General features: G+C 40.4%; 2 protein-coding genes across 2 annotated transcripts in view; one reads left to right on the top strand and one right to left on the bottom strand.

The window, feature by feature from the left end:
* HNRNPA3 (heterogeneous nuclear ribonucleoprotein A3) overlaps positions 1-2,479 on the top strand; it is a 23,617-nt gene extending 21,138 nt beyond the window's left edge. The window contains exon 14 of the transcript XR_010369188.1: positions 1,251-2,479. The gene's annotated coding sequence lies outside the window, so the exon portion shown is untranslated. The remainder of the gene's footprint in view (positions 1-1,250) is intronic.
* Positions 1-20,296, bottom strand: part of NFE2L2 (NFE2 like bZIP transcription factor 2) — a 23,362-nt gene extending 3,066 nt beyond the window's left edge. Inside the window, exons 1-4 of the mRNA XM_064434340.1 lie at positions 20,163-20,296; positions 2,048-2,317; positions 1,796-1,891; positions 1,268-1,447 (exon numbers count right to left, since the gene is read on the bottom strand). Of these exons, the coding sequence (XP_064290410.1) occupies positions 1,268-1,447; positions 1,796-1,891; positions 2,048-2,317; positions 20,163-20,186 (570 nt within the window). The 5' untranslated portion in view covers positions 20,187-20,296. The remainder of the gene's footprint in view (positions 1-1,267; positions 1,448-1,795; positions 1,892-2,047; positions 2,318-20,162) is intronic.

Genomic DNA, 20,296 nt, shown 5'->3' with positions numbered 1-20,296 from the left:
TGATGGGCTTTCACTGGCTACAGGAACAACTTGCTAATGAGTTGGCAGTTGCCTCACTGAAGCTGAAATAAGCAGGCCTGCTGTCCCCCAGGAATTACGTAACTAGAGGTTGTTCATGGCTTAAGCAAAGATTTTCAGTGTGACAGCTCTATTTTTCCATTTCTCTAAACATAATTTGTAAAAGGCAGTGCCCTCATTTTAATTATCTTTTTTTTTCAAGAAAATTATTCAATTACTATTCAGAATTATTGCAATATATTATTTTGATTTGGTTTCTTAATGTATTTTCACCATCACTGCTGCCTCTTCACAGCCAATTGCCCTTGTTACTTAGGTGGGGCCTTTTAAGCATAACACAGTAATCAGATTAGAAAACTAGAAAAAGATAAAGGGAAGACGGAGAGTGCCAGGAAAAATTCAGCTCCTGCAAATTTTCACTTTAGTTTTTTGAAATATGATTCAGATTTATGGGCACTCCACCAAGTAATCAACTCTCGTATTAATAGCATAAAGTAGAGCAGCAGCATGCTGGAAAGCATGATGACATTCTACAGCAATATATTTGAAAATAAATTTATTCATTTTTATAATTAAATATAAGGAAAATATAAATATAGGATAAAAATCCCTACATATTCTCTGATTCTCTGTATTAGCAAAGTGACTCTTTTGTTCCTTTGAAACATCCAGTTCATGTACATTACACAAGTTGTTCTTACTGAATATATATGAACAGCATTCATATAAATATACCGGAGTCTTTTGTGTACTTAAATATATATTCTATTATCAGCTTTAACAAACCTTTTCCTTAGGTAAAAGTTGAATGCAAAAGTAATCATATTCACACAACTGGACACTGCCAAAAAGCCCCCCAACATTTACAGTAACACTTGTGAGAACAATTCCTGTTGTAGATCCATGACTCAGAAATGTCCATTTTTGAGCAGCTCAATTTTAGCAATGGTCACGCTGTATCAAGTTGCACATAGAGGCAAACAGTGACTTGCTAAACACAAGGAAGTTCTGACTGAGAAGTGTTTCACCAAGGCTTATCCATAAACAACTCATTTCATGCTTTCTACATGTTTTTCAATATACTCTTTTTGAAAAAAATTAAAGCTTATATTTAGTTATAAACACCCTACAGGTGTAGAAACCAAGTCATAATCACCATCTGTTCAGATGCTATTGTACTGCGCTCCCCAAAGTACTACAGTCCTCCAAAAATATCATGCTTTGTTTTTCAGGTGCTTGTCATACTAACCTGTAACTCGGAAAGGGACAATAATTCTTCCCAAACTTGCTCTATGTTCTGCATATTCTCTGCATCAGTGGGCTGTACTAGATCAGGTGATTCAGGTGGCTGAGTTTGATCAGAGGAAACAAAGGCTGGGTTGCTATTGACCTGAGCAGGAACCAGTGACTGAAATGCAGCTGAAGAAGCCTGAAGGGTTTAAACAAAAAATTAGAAAGCTGAACAAAACAATGACAACTAAAAAACCCACTCAAAAAAACCCTGATGTGCATTTTCCAAAGCAAAAACATAGTTTTTGGAGTTCTACCACTTCTGCAGAACAAACAGGTGTTTCTTAAGGAAAGAATTTTTTTTTAATGGAATAATATAAAAAATGGGCTCAAGCCTACTCACTGCTTTATGCCAGCGGGAGCCAGCTTGAGGAGAAAACTCAGATCACAAATTAGTCTTATGCTGAAGACAAATCTTAGTCAGAGAAGACATGAGACTGACCCTGTGGAAAACCACCCATGAAACCACTGAACTTTGCATTTTTACCTCATGCTCATCTATAAACGGGAATGCTTCTGCCAAGAGCTGCATGCAGTCATCAAAGGACAAGGCCTCTGCTTCTGGTTTTGAAGGCTCTGTGGTCTAAATAGGAAAGTTATGAAAAAAGGTTACTGCACCTGAGTAACAGAAGATCTTCCATTACAGCAACACATGCAAATTCATTTTAGGCAGCCACTGGCCTTATGCCTTCCTGTGAATGGAAAAAGGGTTAAACACACTCAAACCACTGGAGTTTACCTGTGAGAAAGCAGCAGGTGGCTCAGTATTTTCTGACTGAATGCACTGAGCTGGCTGTACAGGAATGAATTCACCTGTCTCTTCGTCTAACTCCAGCTGAGCCAGCAAGGCTTCCTCCTGCTCTTTTTGGAGCTGCTCTTGTCTTTCCTTTTCCAGTTTCTTCTGCTTCTCAAGTTCATACTCCTTCTGCCGCTGCCTAGAATCAAAAACTTCACGTCTTGCCCCAAGGTCTATATCTTGCCTCCAAAGGATGTCAATCAAGTTCATGTCCTGCAACAAAAATGCTTTTTTAAAGCAAATTCCTCCCAGGCAGAACTGGTTCAGAACAACAGCAAAGCTTTAAATCTCCGTGTCAAATGGGTGGACTCATGTAACTGAAGCTTATTCTCTTAATCCTACAAAATTACCAAAATAAAACATGGCTCTATATGACCTTTCTGAAGCACATGATCTGGTGGTTTGGTTTCTGTGACCCACACAGAGGCTCGTTTAACTTGTCTCACAGAAAACATGAAGATATGGAATGAATTTGTCACAAATAAAGTAATTTTCAGGAGAAAACAGAGAAATTGAGAAGTTTGACCATGTAAATTTTTTTTCACATGTTCCTGTAAACTGCAAAAACTGACTAAGAACATGATGGAGGCTTCCTGAAGTAACTATAAGAGCCATACTGCAAAATGTATTTTGGAATATTAATGTTCCATTTTGGTATTTATCTTAAAGATCAGCAGACCAGAGCTTCAGAGCTGCAAGAGAATCTGGTTTCAAAGATGCCAAGCAACAAAACATCACTAGCACTAAAGACAATTATTAAGACTATTAGTAAGAAATTGTAATTTAAAGCTTAGTATGTGTTGTGTTCTAAATGTGGCTGGTTTGGAGCAGCCGAGTATAAACAGTGGTTGCAGGGTCTCAGAAACTTAACGAGTTGGCCCCTGGCTCATCAGAGTCCAAATGGAATTCTGCTATTTAGGAAAGAGCAATTGCTTAATATTATTTGCTATGGCTACATTTACTTTTAATTTATTGCATCAAGGCTTTTCACTGGGGGGGAGGGAAGGGGCAGGGAAGGACAAGAGGGTTAGTGGATTCTTTTGTTTTAGTTTTTTACTGTTCAAATAGTCAATATCCTTAGGGCTGAAGTCTAGAATATTTTCTTCTATGAAGAAAACACCCAAACTAACACTCAAAATGTATCAATTTGTATGCCTGCTGACACAGAATTTTAATACTTGCTAGCCACATTTCTCAGATGGGTAAATGCCAGCCATTTAGCTGGTGCCTGGAAGTTTTGGATTTTACATCACATTTCATTATGCTTAAAATTACCCTTTAGGGCAGCATGTGAAAATAATGTTCAGTGTCGGACATCCTCATCAGATTAACACTGTACAAGTAATACACTAAACACTGCGTTTCATTTAAACAGAACCTTCCTGATTCACTCAGCAGCTCTGCACCCAAGATAGAGTTTTTTGCCATCATACCAAATTAAAATATTCTCTTCTCTCTGAAAGTTATTTTCAAATAGAGAAGCAAAGTAACCTGAATGCCAGCTCATGCTGCCATTCAAAATGATCATGTCTGTACAACAGCTATGGCAAAAAGCTTTAGGCCAAGTCCACATCTGAACAAACCAATTCAGTGTTCTCATTCCACATGGCATGAACGACTTCTACTAATAACTAAAAAAATGTATTTTTACTGAAATTGGGTAATTACGTAAAATATCTTTGTGTAGCACAATGCAGGCACTTCCAAATCTAAAACATATTTAATATACCTTGCTGGGAGAGACCAAACGCGGCTTTAATGGCCAGCAATGAAGAAACTGAAATTATTACAGTGGCTGCCCAAGACAATGTTTGATCTTTCCAGATTGGCAGGGTAAAATGAACTAATTAACTTCTGCAGTAATTGGAGATACTGCAATATGGTATAGCTTCATTAAGGGCCAGTAGTTTACCAGCTGCTCAGTGTCTCCTTCTGCAGCAGATCCAAAAGTGTTTCCCAGTCTGTGAGCATTTGCAATATGTTCTGGATAAAACTGCAGGATCTGGATTTTAGGGCTCACTTCTGAATTATTCATTTACAAAGCACCATTAAAAATGTGACTCAAAAGATTTTTTTTTTGTGCATGTGTGTGTATAATGCACAAAAATACCAGAACTAATGCTCAGTTTCAGGTTAAATCATGCAAAACAAAAGTTATTTTTTCTGTAGCTACAGAAGACAAAACACATTTTCCTTAAGAAGAAAATCCACGTAGCCTTAGTACAAAAACGTAAGACCCAGCTATTACCTTTTTCAGCCATTCTATTGGCAGCATTCATTATCAAAGCAAGCAGCTTCGTGTGCTGCCTCTTTTGTGGGATGAGATGTCTCCAAAGACACCAGCTGACCAAAGAAAATGCTGTGGCTGTACACCACTGCCTCTTTGTGTGTACAGCAGTCAGTTCAGGATTCTGTTTGAAGATGCTTGCATACTTATCAACATGGTCAGGATCTTGAGCTGTTATTTGACAAATATGACAGCACTGATTGGTTCCTGTCACTATTCTTCAAGTGACCATATTTAGGTCAGTGCCTTATCTCTAGCAGAGAGCTGAGCTTTGCCAAACAGTACCTGGAGGGCACTGCTTGTCAGGAGCACTTTTAAATTTTATTTAGTTGTGCTAGTGATGCTTAAAAGCAAAAGGATGGGTTGTTTTGTTTTTGTTACCTCCATGTAATTGGTAAACAGCCCTCCTATTTTCAGTTTGAAAAATTGTACATAAATACAGCAATATTGGTCTTAACTTTGAATAACAATTCAACTAATTACTCCTAACATAAATGGGCTATATGGAGGAAGTATTCTTCTGGTCAATATGCTGATATGTGGTATCTAACAGCACACTGATTTAAATATTAACCTGCCACTTAACACTTATCTATAATTTCAACCAATGCTTTTAGTAATACTTCCCTTTTCAAGAAAAAAAGTATTCTGGTCATTAGTCCAAAGCCTAAGGTTAAAGTTAAGGGAGTCAACACTGACAAGTGATTCACTACGGAATGAATCACAACCACAAGCACGCGGTAACGGCAAAGAACTCTTAAAAAAACCCTTGCAGTCTAAAGCAAACATTTTGCAATTTTGTTCCTTTAGCCTCCCCAGAGTCTTCCTCTTTATTTCCCGGCCCTGTTGAACATCAGCATACACATACTCAGAGGTACCCACACAGGGAGGCAGTCTACCAGAGGTTCACCACTGAAGCAATTTTCCCCCTCTACTGTGAAAGTATCCCAGAAGTAACTGTGCTCGATGCCTGGAGCGTTAAAACTACAGCTATTAAAACCTGCTCTCCTCTCCTGTACAAGAGTGACCCGCTGGTTTTTAGATGCCTCAACCTGACGAGCTGGTCTCAGAAAGACTCATTTGGAGGGACAAGTGAGCACAGACTGGCCTCTAAACTGGAACACGTGCACCTAGAGTCCTGTGAAAGATTCATCTGACCCAGAGCTGGCTGCTGTCCTTCAGAGCCAGGCTGACCACTTCCCTGAACATCAGACACATTTACTGCAAAGGCACAGCCTCATGTGACAGCCTCCACAAGCGCCCACTTGTTCTTTCCTCCGTTGTGCAACTTCTTGGATTGCATCAGAGGAAAGGAAGGGCTTGGCAGAGCCAAGGGCCGTGCAGGAAGAGCAGCCTGTGCCCAGCAGGGATTGCAGCTGAGCTGCTTCCCCCTCGCCTGGAGCTCAGCTCTTCCCCTCTGAACACCAACGCCTCGGCCAAGGGCAAATGCACTGTGGGATTCAACTTGTGGATTGCCATCATCCAACGTTTCCGACTTTGGAGAAAATGGTATGGGTTTAAGACTTTTCCCAAGCAGACAAACAGTGATTTGATTTTGGTTGATTTTGGTTTGATTTTCTTCACAATTTTGAAGACCGAGAAACAACTTCTCTCAACAGAAGACATGTTTGCTTTCCCATGATCTATGTAAGCAGGAGGTGCCTTGTACTGATGGTTTTGAGTTTTCTGTTCATTTAGTGATATGCTCTTCCTACCACTGATAGCTTAGTTTGGACATATAAAGGCACTTTTAATAAGATAAACATAAATGTTAAACAATTCACATTAAGCCACCATCTGGCCCTCAATGGAAATTTTCATGTTTTAGATTTACATATTAGCATTTGCCATCTGGGCAGAGTCTGTTATACATTTTATGACAAAATCTCTGACTACATTGTAAAGTTTGACAATTAACTCTTATTGCTCCTAAGGAAATGTTTGCAGAAGGGTAAACAAAGGAAAGAGACCCTGTTTTCATGTTACTTTCACTGACTGACTTCCATGCTTTAAACAAAATGCTAATCTTTTGTTTCATCCCTGTCAGGTTTATCTGACTGGTTGTGGTGTTGTTTGGAATACAAGTCAGGTAGCCTTGCTAGAATGGAAACATCCAGCAGCCCAAGTGTAAGCAGAGAAACAATCTCAGCCCCTTCAACCCATTGTAAGCTATCCCCTGGATACAGAGCACATTGTGAGGTTTGTGCATTTGCTTCTCAAGTCGTGCCTTTTACACCATAAATTGAGATATCAGGAGCAGAGTCTCCCACCAGAGAAAGATTTGTTTTCCTTTCCCTACGATCTGTCAGCACCTAAACCCACGAAGACAGATGGTTTCCCACGCCAGCAGGGGTCCACAGAAGAGCAACACAATCTCTGGCTATTGCATCCAGCAGGGAGCACAGCACCACACAAGGAGCAGGGAAGCATTCCTATAGCTTACCCACAGAAACAGACAGGGCAAATATCCCTCACTTCTTATCACTTAGGTTTTCCAGAAATTGAAGGGAATGCAGAAAAAAGCACCTTGCATTTCTGCTTTGATAAAAAAAAAAGCGTTGGAAGTGAGACAGGCTCAAGGACCTGAGACACTTCAAGGCAAGAATGGAAAGGAGACCATCAAGTAACAAGGCAAGTACAGGAGGAGCTTGTACAGGCAGCATCGTATCACTTATCACTAAGAAAAGCTCGGTGGAAGCAACACCTGAAGGTTTTCACCTCATTATTCTCTGGAGAAACTGATTTTGTTCAAGTCATTTTTAAGAATTATTTATAAATAATTTAATGTTTTCAGAGAATCTCTGGCATCTCCATAACTACTGTTTTGTTTTCTAAATATTTTTCAAGGTAAGTTTCTTAATTACAGAAGAAAATTCTGGACACATAAGCCTTATGTTTAATTGAGCACAGAAAGCAGACAAAGTTAGCCCAAACCCGTAACTTTTTAAAAACAATTGAGAAGAATGGGGGAAAGGGAATGACAGAAGTTACTAACACTGGTGGGCAGAGGGGTACAACAGTAAATTCAGATGCCTGAATTCAGGGTTTGGAAGCGTGATAGAACAGACAGCTGTCAAACAAAGCCACATGACAGCAACCTGAGATTTGTGAATACACAGAGTTAAATCCCTGACTGCCCTGCAGAGCTGTCTGCTATCCCATATTTTTCACCAAGACCTTTTGAGAAATCTGTAAGGAAACAAAGTGCTTGGATGGATGGAAGGGGATTCCTTTTTTTTGTCTTTCATACCTGTGCCACCTAAACTGGTGTGACTGCACTGACACTAAACCAGTATGTTTTGACACTACACCGGCCTGCTTCTCTTTCTTTATGCCCATTTTCTCTTCCTGGTCCTAAAGTCTTTGGATGCCTGAGCCACAAAACACTCTTAAAGCCCTGGCAGGCTAACTTACCTATGAAAAGACTCAAAAAGGGTTGAAAAGCCCTAGCTTTAAATAAGTGATATTGCAAGATAATTTTCACTCCATGCATATTGGGACACATCGTCTGCCCCAACAGAACCAGTTCCTGAAATGTTAAGTCTGTATGCAAATTTCTATTTTCTCCTAACACACATCTCATATTCCAGACTGCACCTCCCACTGTATTACAGCAAGCTATCTTAATAAATGTCAAGTTGTCAGGATCTACACTTATAAATTAGATTAGTTGAAAATTTCTTGGCTGGATTGTCCTGCATTCTTAAGAAAGCTTCACTACAAGCCTTGTCTAAGGGCATTACTCTGACAAAGACTGGGAGAAGTTCTGCCTGGCTGGAAGTACAATTCTGGATATTACTCACCCATTCTCCCAACCCTCGCTCCAGAAACAACTCCTCTGAGAGGTGGATTATTTATGTATTTTACCTGAAATGTCATCATCCAGGAATGGTATCAACAAAGACTAAGTCTGTAAGTTATGCACAGCTCTCAACATGATGGTTTTCTTGAAGGCATTCTATGGCAAACAAGCTTTCCAAACTGCCAGGGAAAAATATACCTTGTATATACCTTGTAAAAAACAAGGTATATATGTCTTTTCACCTTGTGTAGTGAAAAGACAAGTTTCTTTAAGCCTCAAGAATGTAAACTGAGCAAGAATATAACTGCAATAAAAAATAGCTGTTGAAGGCTCTTTATGGTCATTAATGTGCTAACTTTATTTCAATTCCAACACCTGCAAAATACTAATGCTAACAGTAAAGCAAGACCAAAGTAGGTAAAGGAAAACACCTACAACAGAAACACAGCAAAGTAGAGGAAAAGGAAGGACACACAACAGCTTACTTCTTCACTCTGGCAAGTCTTCTGTTTTTCTGCAAAATCAATCAACCCCCACCTCCTTGACACTCCTTAAAATACTGGACATGTGCAAGTGCCTCACAGCACTGCCAGCCTGGGGCACAGCAGCAGGAGCAACACTCTCTTCTCTGGCTCAGTCTCATCATCAGTAGTCAGAAACACGTGTCTGTGTCCTGTTCCCACCACATCTGCTCTGCTTTGAGGTGACCGTGTACAGCACAACAGATCAGGGGATTCTCGCTCAGCGCTGCAGATCTTTCTGCAGAAGACTGTTCCATGATCTACCTCAGACAGTCCAGAAGCAGCTGTGCTTTTCTAAATTGTATAATCAATACATATTTGAGATGGTGGGTTTAAAATAGCCATTTAGTAGGAATTTAATATAAAGCATTGGTTTCCAGAGGCTGAATGGAGTCTGGACTGATCTCAATGTAGTTAAAAAATAAAAATTGAAATCCCAAATCCATGGTCTCATTTGCAAGGCTTACAGCAAGCAAAATGTTTAGTTTGACATTGGTACATTTTTTCTTTGTCCAGTACCTGATTTTTCCAATGTTATCCTCTAGTACTGAGGACCATATCTATCATTGTTATCTGCTCAAAATTCCCTTATTTCTGATTTAGTCATAAGGAAAAGACAGAGTAAGGCCTAACATGGTGAACGGATTACAATGAATTTTTCTCGAATAAACTGAATTATGCCCATATTTACAAGTGCTACCATGGCTGCTCAGAACAAGCTAAAAATGGCCATGGTTGTCATCCCACTTCTTCAAACTTAGTCCTAAATCTCTTGACATCCCAGAGTGCTTTCTGAAGCATTTGTATCAAAAGCAGTGAGCCATACATGTTTTCAGAGCTTCGCTGTTTTAGTTAAATGGGTTCTGCTTTTCTCTTTTCAGTCTTAATTATATCATGTTAATCCAATTTTCACTTTTCCACAGTATATTTGGCTAGTAGTGTTGCAGTCACTTACACTCCAATTCTGAATCCCTCTTTCTGCTTAACAAAGTTATTGACTTGCTATTTCTTTGTCTTGCATCAGCAGCATTACAAAATTAAGTCAATAAGCACAAAAAGTTAATATGTATTCAAGTTACAATCTATTACACAAGCTGCATAATGAACTTGGGAGGCTGGCAAAAATACGGGATTGTTTACCAAGAGTGGGTTAGTCTGTCCGTTTGATTTTGCTTGATACATCAACAAAATTCTATTGTGTTGCCCCAACAAGTAAAGTGAGTGATTCTGCTGTGGCTGCCTTTTCTAGCTGCTGTCTAATCACCATTTACTGCACCACATAACTCCATTTTGAAAGGTATTCAAGCAGCAGCCATCTCAGACAGACCAGCTCTTCCTGAAACAAAATACGGCTTTAATGTCTTTATTTGTGTTTGGAGGGTTTTTTTCTTCCCAAGTTAAAACAGCATCATAATGAAACAGGCATTTCTTGAATTTTGTCATTTATACAACAACAACAAAACCTTAAATGTAAACAAATAATATGAGAAAATTATTACTAATCTTTTAACCACAGGAATACAAAAGCTTTTGCATGCCACTTTAATTTAACAAGTAACTGTTTTTCAAATATTGTAGGTTCAATATAGAAAATATTATCTTTAAGCTATTCTGCTATACCCAGCCAAACATGTACTCTGCAGACATTGCCACAGGATACTCACTAGTTTATACATAAGAGGATTTGTTTATAATAATGGCTCAGTCATCTAGGAAACATGATCCAGTCAAATTACAGAACATTCTTTTGTCCAATCAAACAAATCAGAAAGTAAAATGAACAGAGAAAAGAACCTAAAAACCTGCAAATAAAATTAGGTTGTATAAATCTTAGGTTATAACCTATTAGCCACTATTTCCATTTCACCCCTTTTGGAAAACCATGTTTCAAACCAAATATGACAACTGTGTGTTTGAGGGTCCACATATTCTCCAGGATTATATCTTTCTTGCACTACACGTTTAAACTGCATTGGTAGTTTAAAATCCCCATTTCCAGCTGTCGTTTTGCTGATGGCTGGGCAAGTGACAGGGACAGCACCAGCTGGGTCATTGCAGCTGCAGCACAGCCTGGCTGTGGACACTGCACACTCTAACACTACCGGAGGCACGTCTTGTCAGCTTCACCCCACTCATCTCACAAGCAGCTCACTTTGTTACTGCTGTTTGTGAACCAAACTACAGTGGCAAGCAATGGGAGTGCCTGGGTGAGTTAGAAAGCAGCGAGGTTCACCCAGTGTCCTGCCAGCACATAGCCAGCAGCCCTCTTTCAGAAACACAGACAGCTACTATGGCTGCATCAAGGAAATTCCACACAACACCTCATCAGCCAGGAGTGCTGTCTTAAGACTAAAAGCTTAAGAATAGGGTTATATTGCAGGGAATAGTGTTTGCTGCAGATGTGCCTACGTCTGCCAGAGTACATAGGTACACAGCTCCCACTGAAGTCCGTGGGGCACAGGTGTTAAATAGTCAGTCAGTCCTGCAATCAACATGCCCTTTTCACATAGATAATCCATACTGACAGTGCTGGGAAATCCGTCAGTGCACAGCTCTCACTAAACAAGCAGGCTGGGGGTTTTTTTGAGTGTACAATCTCCAATACACTTCTTATCTAGTTTCTGCAAGGGGAAAAGAAACCAAACTCAGAAAAGAGGCCAAAAATACATTGCTATTCAACTGCTCACCACTGGGCAGTACAGAATCGTAACAGATTTGAGAAAGGGATACCCAGAGGGGCACATTTTAGCTGTGCTGGCAATATTTTTCCGAAAGAGTAATTCATGGTTAAATGGCACTGTGAACCTAATTTGACACTGCAAACAGCCTTCATTAGTGACATACTTCAGTCAAGAATAATACCATTACACTGTGCACTATTGCCCAAGAACACTCTGCCTAAATTTACACAAAGCATCATAGAAACCATTATTTAATTTGTATGAAAGGAGTTTGTTTGTTTCTCTAGCCACACCAAGATACTTTTCTCTAGCCACACCAAGATACTTGAGTTATCCTTCCATAGAATGAAGCAAGGGTAGATTTTACTCATTTTCTTAAGCACTTGTAATCCACACATTTATCTGCAAAAAGCAAGCCTCTAGAACTCAGAAGCTCCCACATAAGGCTTCAGCAATCTCTTTCACATGAAGGTCCTGCAAAGTTATACAACTAAATCAGAAAGCTCAGTAAGGGCCAACAAGTCAGGTATCTACATGTCAATTTATCATTTCTGTCCACAATGACAGCTTCTGCTTAAAGAAGGCAAACCCACTGAGGAAATGAAAAATAACTGGGTAGAAAACAAAAGCTTTGTCTGTGTGGTGCATTCCACTCACTTTTCAATTTATAAATCCTGAAAGCAAAAGGATCTAATTCATCATCATCTAAGGCATAAACCAGAGCAGGCAAATGGTTTTATATCTCTTGCCAAAGTAATGCTCAACATCTTCAAAAAAGCAACAAAACTGCAAAACTCAACCATAAGTAACTGTCCTTCTATGCAAATCAAGAGCCTCCACTGCCCACCACTTTCCTTGGGACTTTGTCCAGGTTTGTCCCCTTGGAAAACACAGGAGAATTCATAGCCCATTTTACCAAAAACTGTCCTCCCAAGCTTCATTTTAAACTTAAGATAATTCTGTGGGTCTGACCTTAGTGACAGTTTCAGAATAACCTGAAGCACTCCATTAACAGTTTTATTGTTTAAGTGGCTTCCATTCTTCACTTTGCTGACAAAAATACACTTTGAGAGATGAAAGATGTCTAGAGATGTATGCACTAGCTGTCAGCTGAGCAAAGATTCCCAAGAGTAGTCAGCACAGACTAGACTCCTGAAGTGGTCGATGATAAAGGATTACAAATCAAGTCAGAAAACATTCCATGGCACTACAATATTTCACTGAGTCACAACAATTCATGCTAGTTGAAGAACTAACCTGATAACATTCTAGTTCAAATACTAAAACCAAAATAGAAAGCACAGCATCACTATGCTATAATTTTCTGTTACAACCTGTCATAGCTGTTAGACAGTTATAAGGCACATTAATACCATGTGCATTTCCATAGCCAAATAATTAAATTTAAATATTTTGGAAGACTAGCTGTCAGAAATCATAATTTAAATTCAAATATAAATTCTGGTTTTCATATTATGCTATTTTACTAGCACCATTTTTGCTAGTGACTTACTTTTATTTTCATCCTTTGGCATCTTAAATCCTACTTGTTTCAAAGGTTTACTCAAGTTTGTTTGATTTCTTTTATAAATATCAATGGGACAATCTTCCAGAAATTTCTCAGATGACACAGATCTCAAAGTCCATCTACAGTAGAAACAAAGCCAAGTGTGAATATAATTCTGTGTCATAAACTAGAAAATATCATGTCAAGTAATTCACAGCAGATTGCATCAGGGTCTACAGTGCACTTGTACCAAGAACATGACTCTGTTATCTGCACTGCTGCAGACACACCAGTGACTCCTCCTGTGAGAGTGGTGAAGCCAAGCATCAGTGTCACAAAATGGGGTGGAATGCCTCTACTGAGAGGTCTTGGGTGACCTCTGCTGCTACTGTCTCCGTGTTCTCCTTCCAGCCATGAAACATCTGACAATCTTACCCTTCAGAGCTGCGCTGCACCAGCCTTCAGAGCCACCCACTCATCCCTGCCATCCTCTCTTGTCCATTGTTCTGCTACCCAGCTGATTGTGGAACACGTCATCTGGTCACATAACTGCAATCCAACTGGAAATACCCTGATTTAGAACAAAATTCAGTCTTTTCACCCAACAGCACGTAACTCAAGCAAACAGCTCCTGAAGGCAGAAAGAAGAAATGATGAAGTGTCCCCACCCAGGCTGCAGAGCAGACTTTAAATCTGGCCCTCTCACACGGGGGGAGCAGGCAGCATTCCCCATGGCAGACCTGCACCAACCACATGCTGCCTAGGAAATCTGAATGGGGACCTCCCTATGGGGAGCCCAAGCAGCACAGGAAACTTTCCACTCTAATTACAGAAACAAGTAGGAAGACACTCATTTTATCACAAGCCTTCAAACAAACAAAAACCCCCATAATCTTTTTATCATAGCTCTTTACAGCAAAACGGTGGTGATGACCTGAGCAGGAAGCAAATCAAAGTAACAGCAACTTTTCACATAATTCAGCTGTTGAAAAGTCAGTGCTTTAACATTTTGTAGGTATTAATTTTCAAACACAGCAAATAGACACACCCTTAATCATAAAACAAACCTCCTCTTACAGGCACACTATCAACCAAGCTCCTTCTGAGTCAATTTCCCAAGTATGCAAACTTTGTTTCGCAAGCTGTCTCCAGGAGTGGAATTTTTGTTATACTTACAAGAGACAGCACGTAAAATCAATACAGCAAACAGCAATAAAACTTTGAAACTGCAAGACAGAAGTGGGGGCTTGGAGGTAAAAGGTGATATCTTTACATCTCATAGCAATACAGAAGATACTTCCTTAAAAGGTTTAATGGGATGGTTTCAAACTGATCTTACATAACTTTGTTGCTGCAACTTCAATCTTAAAGGAACTTTCTTTCCCTTTCTATTCTCTTTTTTAACTAGATTGCTAATAATAACACTGCAGAAGTTAGGCTAAAAGTCTAACTGCAAGACATGTACAAGGTTGAGTGGTTTCAACTCCCTCAGTACTGCAACAGCATCCACAACTAAGATATACCTTCTGAAATGGTTTAGGTTTAGTTTACATTTAAAGACAGAAAACATTAATAATCATTTACAGTACCTTCCAAATAACTTTGCTAAACAAACACTGTTTTATATTCTTTCTTCCCAGTATAAAACTGCAGCTAATCAGGCCAAAATCACAAATGTGAACTGACGTAATAAAAAACTTCAACTATATCTGTAGTGCATCAATTGCAGCCACATAAGTATTATTTCTAAGCTATACCCATTCTACTAGAGCCATGCCAATTAGCACTTGTGCTAGGGTTTAGTAATATACTATTGAGCAGCAGTTCCACTCTGCTGGTAGGAAAATGCTAACTTAACTTTGAGTTAACAACACTCTTATTATTTCCTAATAGCTTTCCAGGATCTCCAGAAAACCATCTCAAAAATCTAACTATTTCAAAGTGAATATTAAAGTGAATATTAACATAAAAGAGGCAAATACAAAGCCAATGTATTGACATGTAACATTGAAAAATCAATGTGTCACTGAAAGAAAAAAGAGAAAATATTTCACCAAGAATTCAAAATGGCAAAAGACAGAAAACAGAAGATCCTTCATAAGATAAAGACAAATGCTCCTCTCCAAAGCAGTCAAATAATTAAACACTTTTATCTGTACTACATGTTGTTACAAATTGCTTGGTTACCCAAATTAATATTTAATTTAAATGTATGGTGCCAAATTAATACTTAATTTAAATGTATGGTTCTGAGAGACTTTGCTTCCATTTGAAATGGCTACTGTTGGCATGCACATGTCAAAGTAAAACTAAAGGAATATTAAAACAAGATAATATAATGGGAAATACATTTTTAATTTCCTTGTTTTAAAGAACAGTAAAGAAAAATTAATAAATATGTATCTAGAAATCACAGATACAGAAAAATAGGTGTTGCTCTGATTGTTTCACCACTGTGCTTCACAGAGCAGTATCATGGCTCTATGACTTTAGAAAAGCTTAAGTGCTGTAAGATAATTAAATTCTTGCTACTGCCACTTAATACATGACTGTCACTAGCTCTGCTTTTCCCATACAGAAAGCAGCTACTGGGTAGGAAAGCTAAAAGTACACAATACCTATCTTGAATTGAATGCATTTTCCAGTATCTCTTCCAGATAAGCCTTCCACTGTTTTCAGCAGTTTTTATGCACTACAGATAGCATTGCTGCCTTCAGTTCATAGCCTTGGTTTAATTGTTTACCTTAATGAAACAAATGTGCCATAAAAGAATTGCAGTTGAGCAATCCTGAGTGGCATTGTGGTTCACTGTATATCAGTCATCCTTGGATAACACAAATTCAAAGTCATGACTTCCAGCTCCTCCTCCATGACTTCTCATTGGCCATATTGAAAGACTTGCAGAGGTAGCAAATGAAGTGTTTTCAAAACCAATTAAATCAGTTTATTGCTGAGAAAGGACTAAGCCGACCAAGGTGTCATATTCTTTCCCCTTCACCTAAAAGCGGCATTCTTTGGCACAAAGTCCAACTTTGGTATAATATACTGCATAAGAAAACTGAACAGACTTCAAACCCTTTCAAGTTTTCTAGGAATGTGCTACATTAAAGTAATAGGTTACTTAGGGTTGGAATGAGATGGAGGCCAAAGCAAACTTTAACCAGGTGATTAACCCAGAGACTTTGCAGGACTTCTTGCTGGCTGCAACTCAATCAGCAGGGGATTAATATTTAATTCATGCCAATGGGTTATTGCCTGAACTTGTACTGCACTGGATTCAGCCAAGACAATCATTGGAAATAATCACACGCACAAAATGGCCTAAATTTAGTGAATGATTCCATAATTATAAAGCTTATCTTTATAATTGCAAAGAGAAAAAAAAGAAAGAAGGAGTGCTCAAGATACAAAAATCAAACTAATTTCTTCTTCACAATGAGTCACACACCCAGTGTTACAGGTGGAGGTACATGTGGCATCATTTGCTGGCATCTTCATCTGGATTTTCCATATTTTCTCTTTCTCCCTCAAGTTCACCCTTTTCTGAGGCTGCATGACTCTTATCATTCTCCTTATAAAGTCTGCTGCATTCCAAAAACTTTCAGTGACAAACTCCAACAGCTTTCACTGTTTTGAATTTTCTTAATTTTACTGAAGGAGCAAATACAACAAAATTTTACAACCATGTTTGAAAAACTCTAGAAAGGAATAGCATGAATTGATTTCACTCAGAACAAATACTTCATTGGGTCCTTCTGCTTCTAATGTTCCTCAACATCACTTTACAAAGCCCAGCATACCCCACAAAGGTGTCTGACATTTTTTTAACAAAATAAGTATATTCAAGATGCTATTGCTACATTCATTTCAGTCAGGATCACAGAAGTAGCAGTACCAATCAAACAGGTATTTTTCTGCTTTGCAAATTTAAGAGGTAAAGAAAGCAAAAGAAATCAAACCAGTATTCAGGCGCACAATAGATACAAGAATAATTTTCAACCATTTCCTTGTCTTTCAGGGTTATACATAACCTACAGCATTCTTATTCAGGATGAGTAACATCTCTATTTTTTCAATTAAAAAGGAAAAATAATAAAGTAAGAGACAGAAAGCCAAAATTCATTGTTGCCCATGAACATTAGTGGGAAGTGAACACAAACCTTCCTAACCGCCCACACAGTCCTATAAAAACATCTCAACTTCTTTAAAGCACACGAGAACAGCCAGCTGCCTTGTGCTTACAATGGATGTTCTTTTTTATTCCAGCTTGGTCTCTTTCAAACATTTCCCAATAAACTTTTATAGCCAATCTCTTCTCCAACTTTGCGTGCTAAAAATTAATTTCTTCAAGTCAGATAGTCAGGTTTTCTGAGACAATGAACTTGCACTTCCCCCAGTTTCCAATACAACTCTAATTTATTGGCACATTTTAAAGACATGCTACAGAACAAGATTCATATGAGGGATATTTACTACACTAATAACAATATCCAATTAGCTGTTCTCCTGAATGGATTGACAAGATCAACTCCTGCTAGGCTACATTCATTTCAGCCAAACATGCTACACTGCATTATATCTAACACTGGCTTAACTGAAAGATACTCCTTTGTGAGTTTTGAAGGAAAGAAAGCTCTACCGATACAGCTCAATAGCAAGGTGAGCACAGAACTACTGGAAATGTCAAAATAAATGCGTTTTTACTTAAGGAAGTGCTTGTGATACTTTCTCATGTACTCCATCCAAACTTGTCCTACATTTTAGTAGATAACAACATATTCAGAAATAGGTACATTTCTGAATTTCATCCACCGAGATACATTAATAGATGTATCTACAGATACATTGATCAGATATTCCTATTCAATAATGTCATTAAATCTCATTATCAAGAAACTAAAAAAAACCAAACCCAACCTAACAACCCAAAAAGCAAAGACTTGCTGCCAGCCCTGTTCAACTTCCCACAGAATCTACCCTCATGTGGAAATGAGAGGCTATTGGAGAATAAAAATAAACCCACTCACTTGACGATTCAATGCAGCAGGTCAAGAAAAAGAAACATACTTGCAATTTCTCATTAAAGCCCTCTATACTGGAGAGATCACACTAATTGAGCTGGAGACTCTTCAGGACAGCTCTCTAGGTAGAAAAACCCTAACAGATACACTTGCATGCACACTCAATTATTTGTTCACTTGGCTTTGCCAGTTGCTGCAATTAGTCTTATTTCCAATCTAGTGCAACCCACAGCTTCATTGTGTTGGAAAGGGAATTCTTTTTGCCCTCTTGTTGTGAGGCTCAACATTTAATAACTAAGTGGCTTGTTTTTAAAAGGTTTAAAAGTTTTAGAAACAGAAAACTGTTTCTAAAACTTCACATTTACTGAAGAGAAAAGCCACTAAGTCCTGCCTTCTCAAGTGTGATTTGAAACATCCAGACCACTTGTTCCACTGCAATCTTTTTTCTTGGATGGTTTGAGGTTCACGTAGGCAACATTCCATTTCACCTCTGTGCACAGAAGTCATCCTTTTTCCAGGCAGATGGGTACAACAAGGGAATACTTTTTACAGGAATAGTAAAGCAATAGTTCTGCTAACTCCCCCAGAAGTACATAGCTGAAAGTGGAGGTTTTTATATACTGGTTAAGGAGTTTGATCAATCCCTACACACTCACCTTCACTGCTATGACTGCTGCTGCCAGGCACACAGACACTAAGAACAACCTCTCCATCTGCTGGCTTGCAAAATCTGAGGGGCTAAATGCAGACTGCATCCCCCCTTGTTCATTTTGAGTGAACATTTTATGGTACAGGGCATGTGAACTTTTCATTTAATGAATGTATGTCAAAGATGACGATAAGTTGCTATCTAAAAAACACACTGCCTTTTGAGGCTAGGTCTGCAGGAGAAGCAATCAGCAGCTGCCGAGCTCAGATAGGAAAAGTGCAACAGGTGGCTTAGTAAAGAGGGTTTGACAAAGCAGGCAAATGAGTAACAAAAGAAAGGTTTCTGGAAGAGAAGTCACAGTGGATTGGGGAAGAAGGTACAGAACCACATACGCAGGAATTGGTCTGTTAGGAGTACCTCAGGAATGAGGCTGAAAGTGCCTGGGTAACACAGGCAAAACCAAATTCACAGGGTGCTTACGTAGCACAGGCCAAGACAGTGATTTCTGTTGTAGTATTTGCCAACAAACAGAGGAGGCAAGGTGGAGGTCACGGCTGCGCTACCCAGGGCTAGAAAAACACATGGGCCAAGCAGTGTCACAAGCAGCCCAAGACTCGAAAGGAACTATTCAGTGAACAGAAAAAGGTACATCCAATACTGCTGAAGTCATAGCACCTGTAGGAAGTACCCACTTGTATATCCTAAAGCATGGACAACGTTAGAAGAAACTCTACTGCACAGCATATGCATACCAACACACACTAGAAGAGCATCAGAACACTCGAGTCTTAATTTTGCAGTAAGAATTAAAGCAGCCCCAGAACAATTTTTAAGTATTACTTCTTTCAACGTAGCATTTTGTTGATAAGGATATGCTTCTATTCAAATGCCCAAGCACAATTATATAAATTTATAATGGAGCTCAATTATGTTTTCAGTTATTCACGCAGCTCTTGTGCAACTAGTTCGCAACACAACAGTACTGAACTCCCCCCGGCTTCGAGAGAAGAGGCTCCACAGCACCTGAGTACAAACCACAGACACCTCTGGGCCCCAGGGCACGGGCCCTGGCACAGGCCACCCCGGCTCTGCCTGCTGCGTGCCCAAAGCCCTGCGGGGCTTTCCGGCAGGCGGAGGGGCCGGGGCACCCGGGCTCGCGGGCTGCGAGCGCCAGGCTGATCCGGAGCCGGGACAGCGCGTAGCGGAGCAGCAGCCCGCGAGCGGGCCGGGCCGCAGCAGCGGGAAGCGGCGGTAACTCACCCGAGTGCGAAGCGGCAGCGCTCGGGCCCGCCGGGGGCAGCGACTCGAGGCTGTACCCGGCTCGGGCAGCCCCTCCGGCGCCGGCGCCTCCCGGACCGCTCCCTCGGGGGCGGCTCCGGCCCCTGGCCCTGCCCAGCCCTGCCGAGGCTGCGGGCGGCCCTCGCTGACCCCGGCCCGGCCCGGCCCCGCGGCAGCGCGGCCCCGCCCCTACCGTGACTCAGCACGTTCCGGGGGGCGGGCCCGCGCCACGTGCTCCGCGGGCTCGTGACCGGCGCCCCGCCCCTCGCCCTCAGCGGCCGGGGCTGCCCGGGGCCGCGGCACCGCTCTCACCTGCGCGGCGCCCGCCGCCTCCATCTCCGTGCCGCGGGGCCGGGTCAGCGAGGGCCGGCACGGCGCGGCGGCTGCTGGCCCGGCACCGCCCGCCGCTCCCCTCGGCGCTGTTTGGGGACGGGGCCGCGCCGGGT

Source organism: Passer domesticus, chromosome 10 (assembly GCF_036417665.1).
Source record: "Passer domesticus isolate bPasDom1 chromosome 10, bPasDom1.hap1, whole genome shotgun sequence".
Taxonomy (NCBI): domain Eukaryota; kingdom Metazoa; phylum Chordata; class Aves; order Passeriformes; family Passeridae; genus Passer; species Passer domesticus.
Note: the sequence above shows the minus strand (reverse complement) of the source record. Positions and strands in the feature narration are given on the sequence as shown.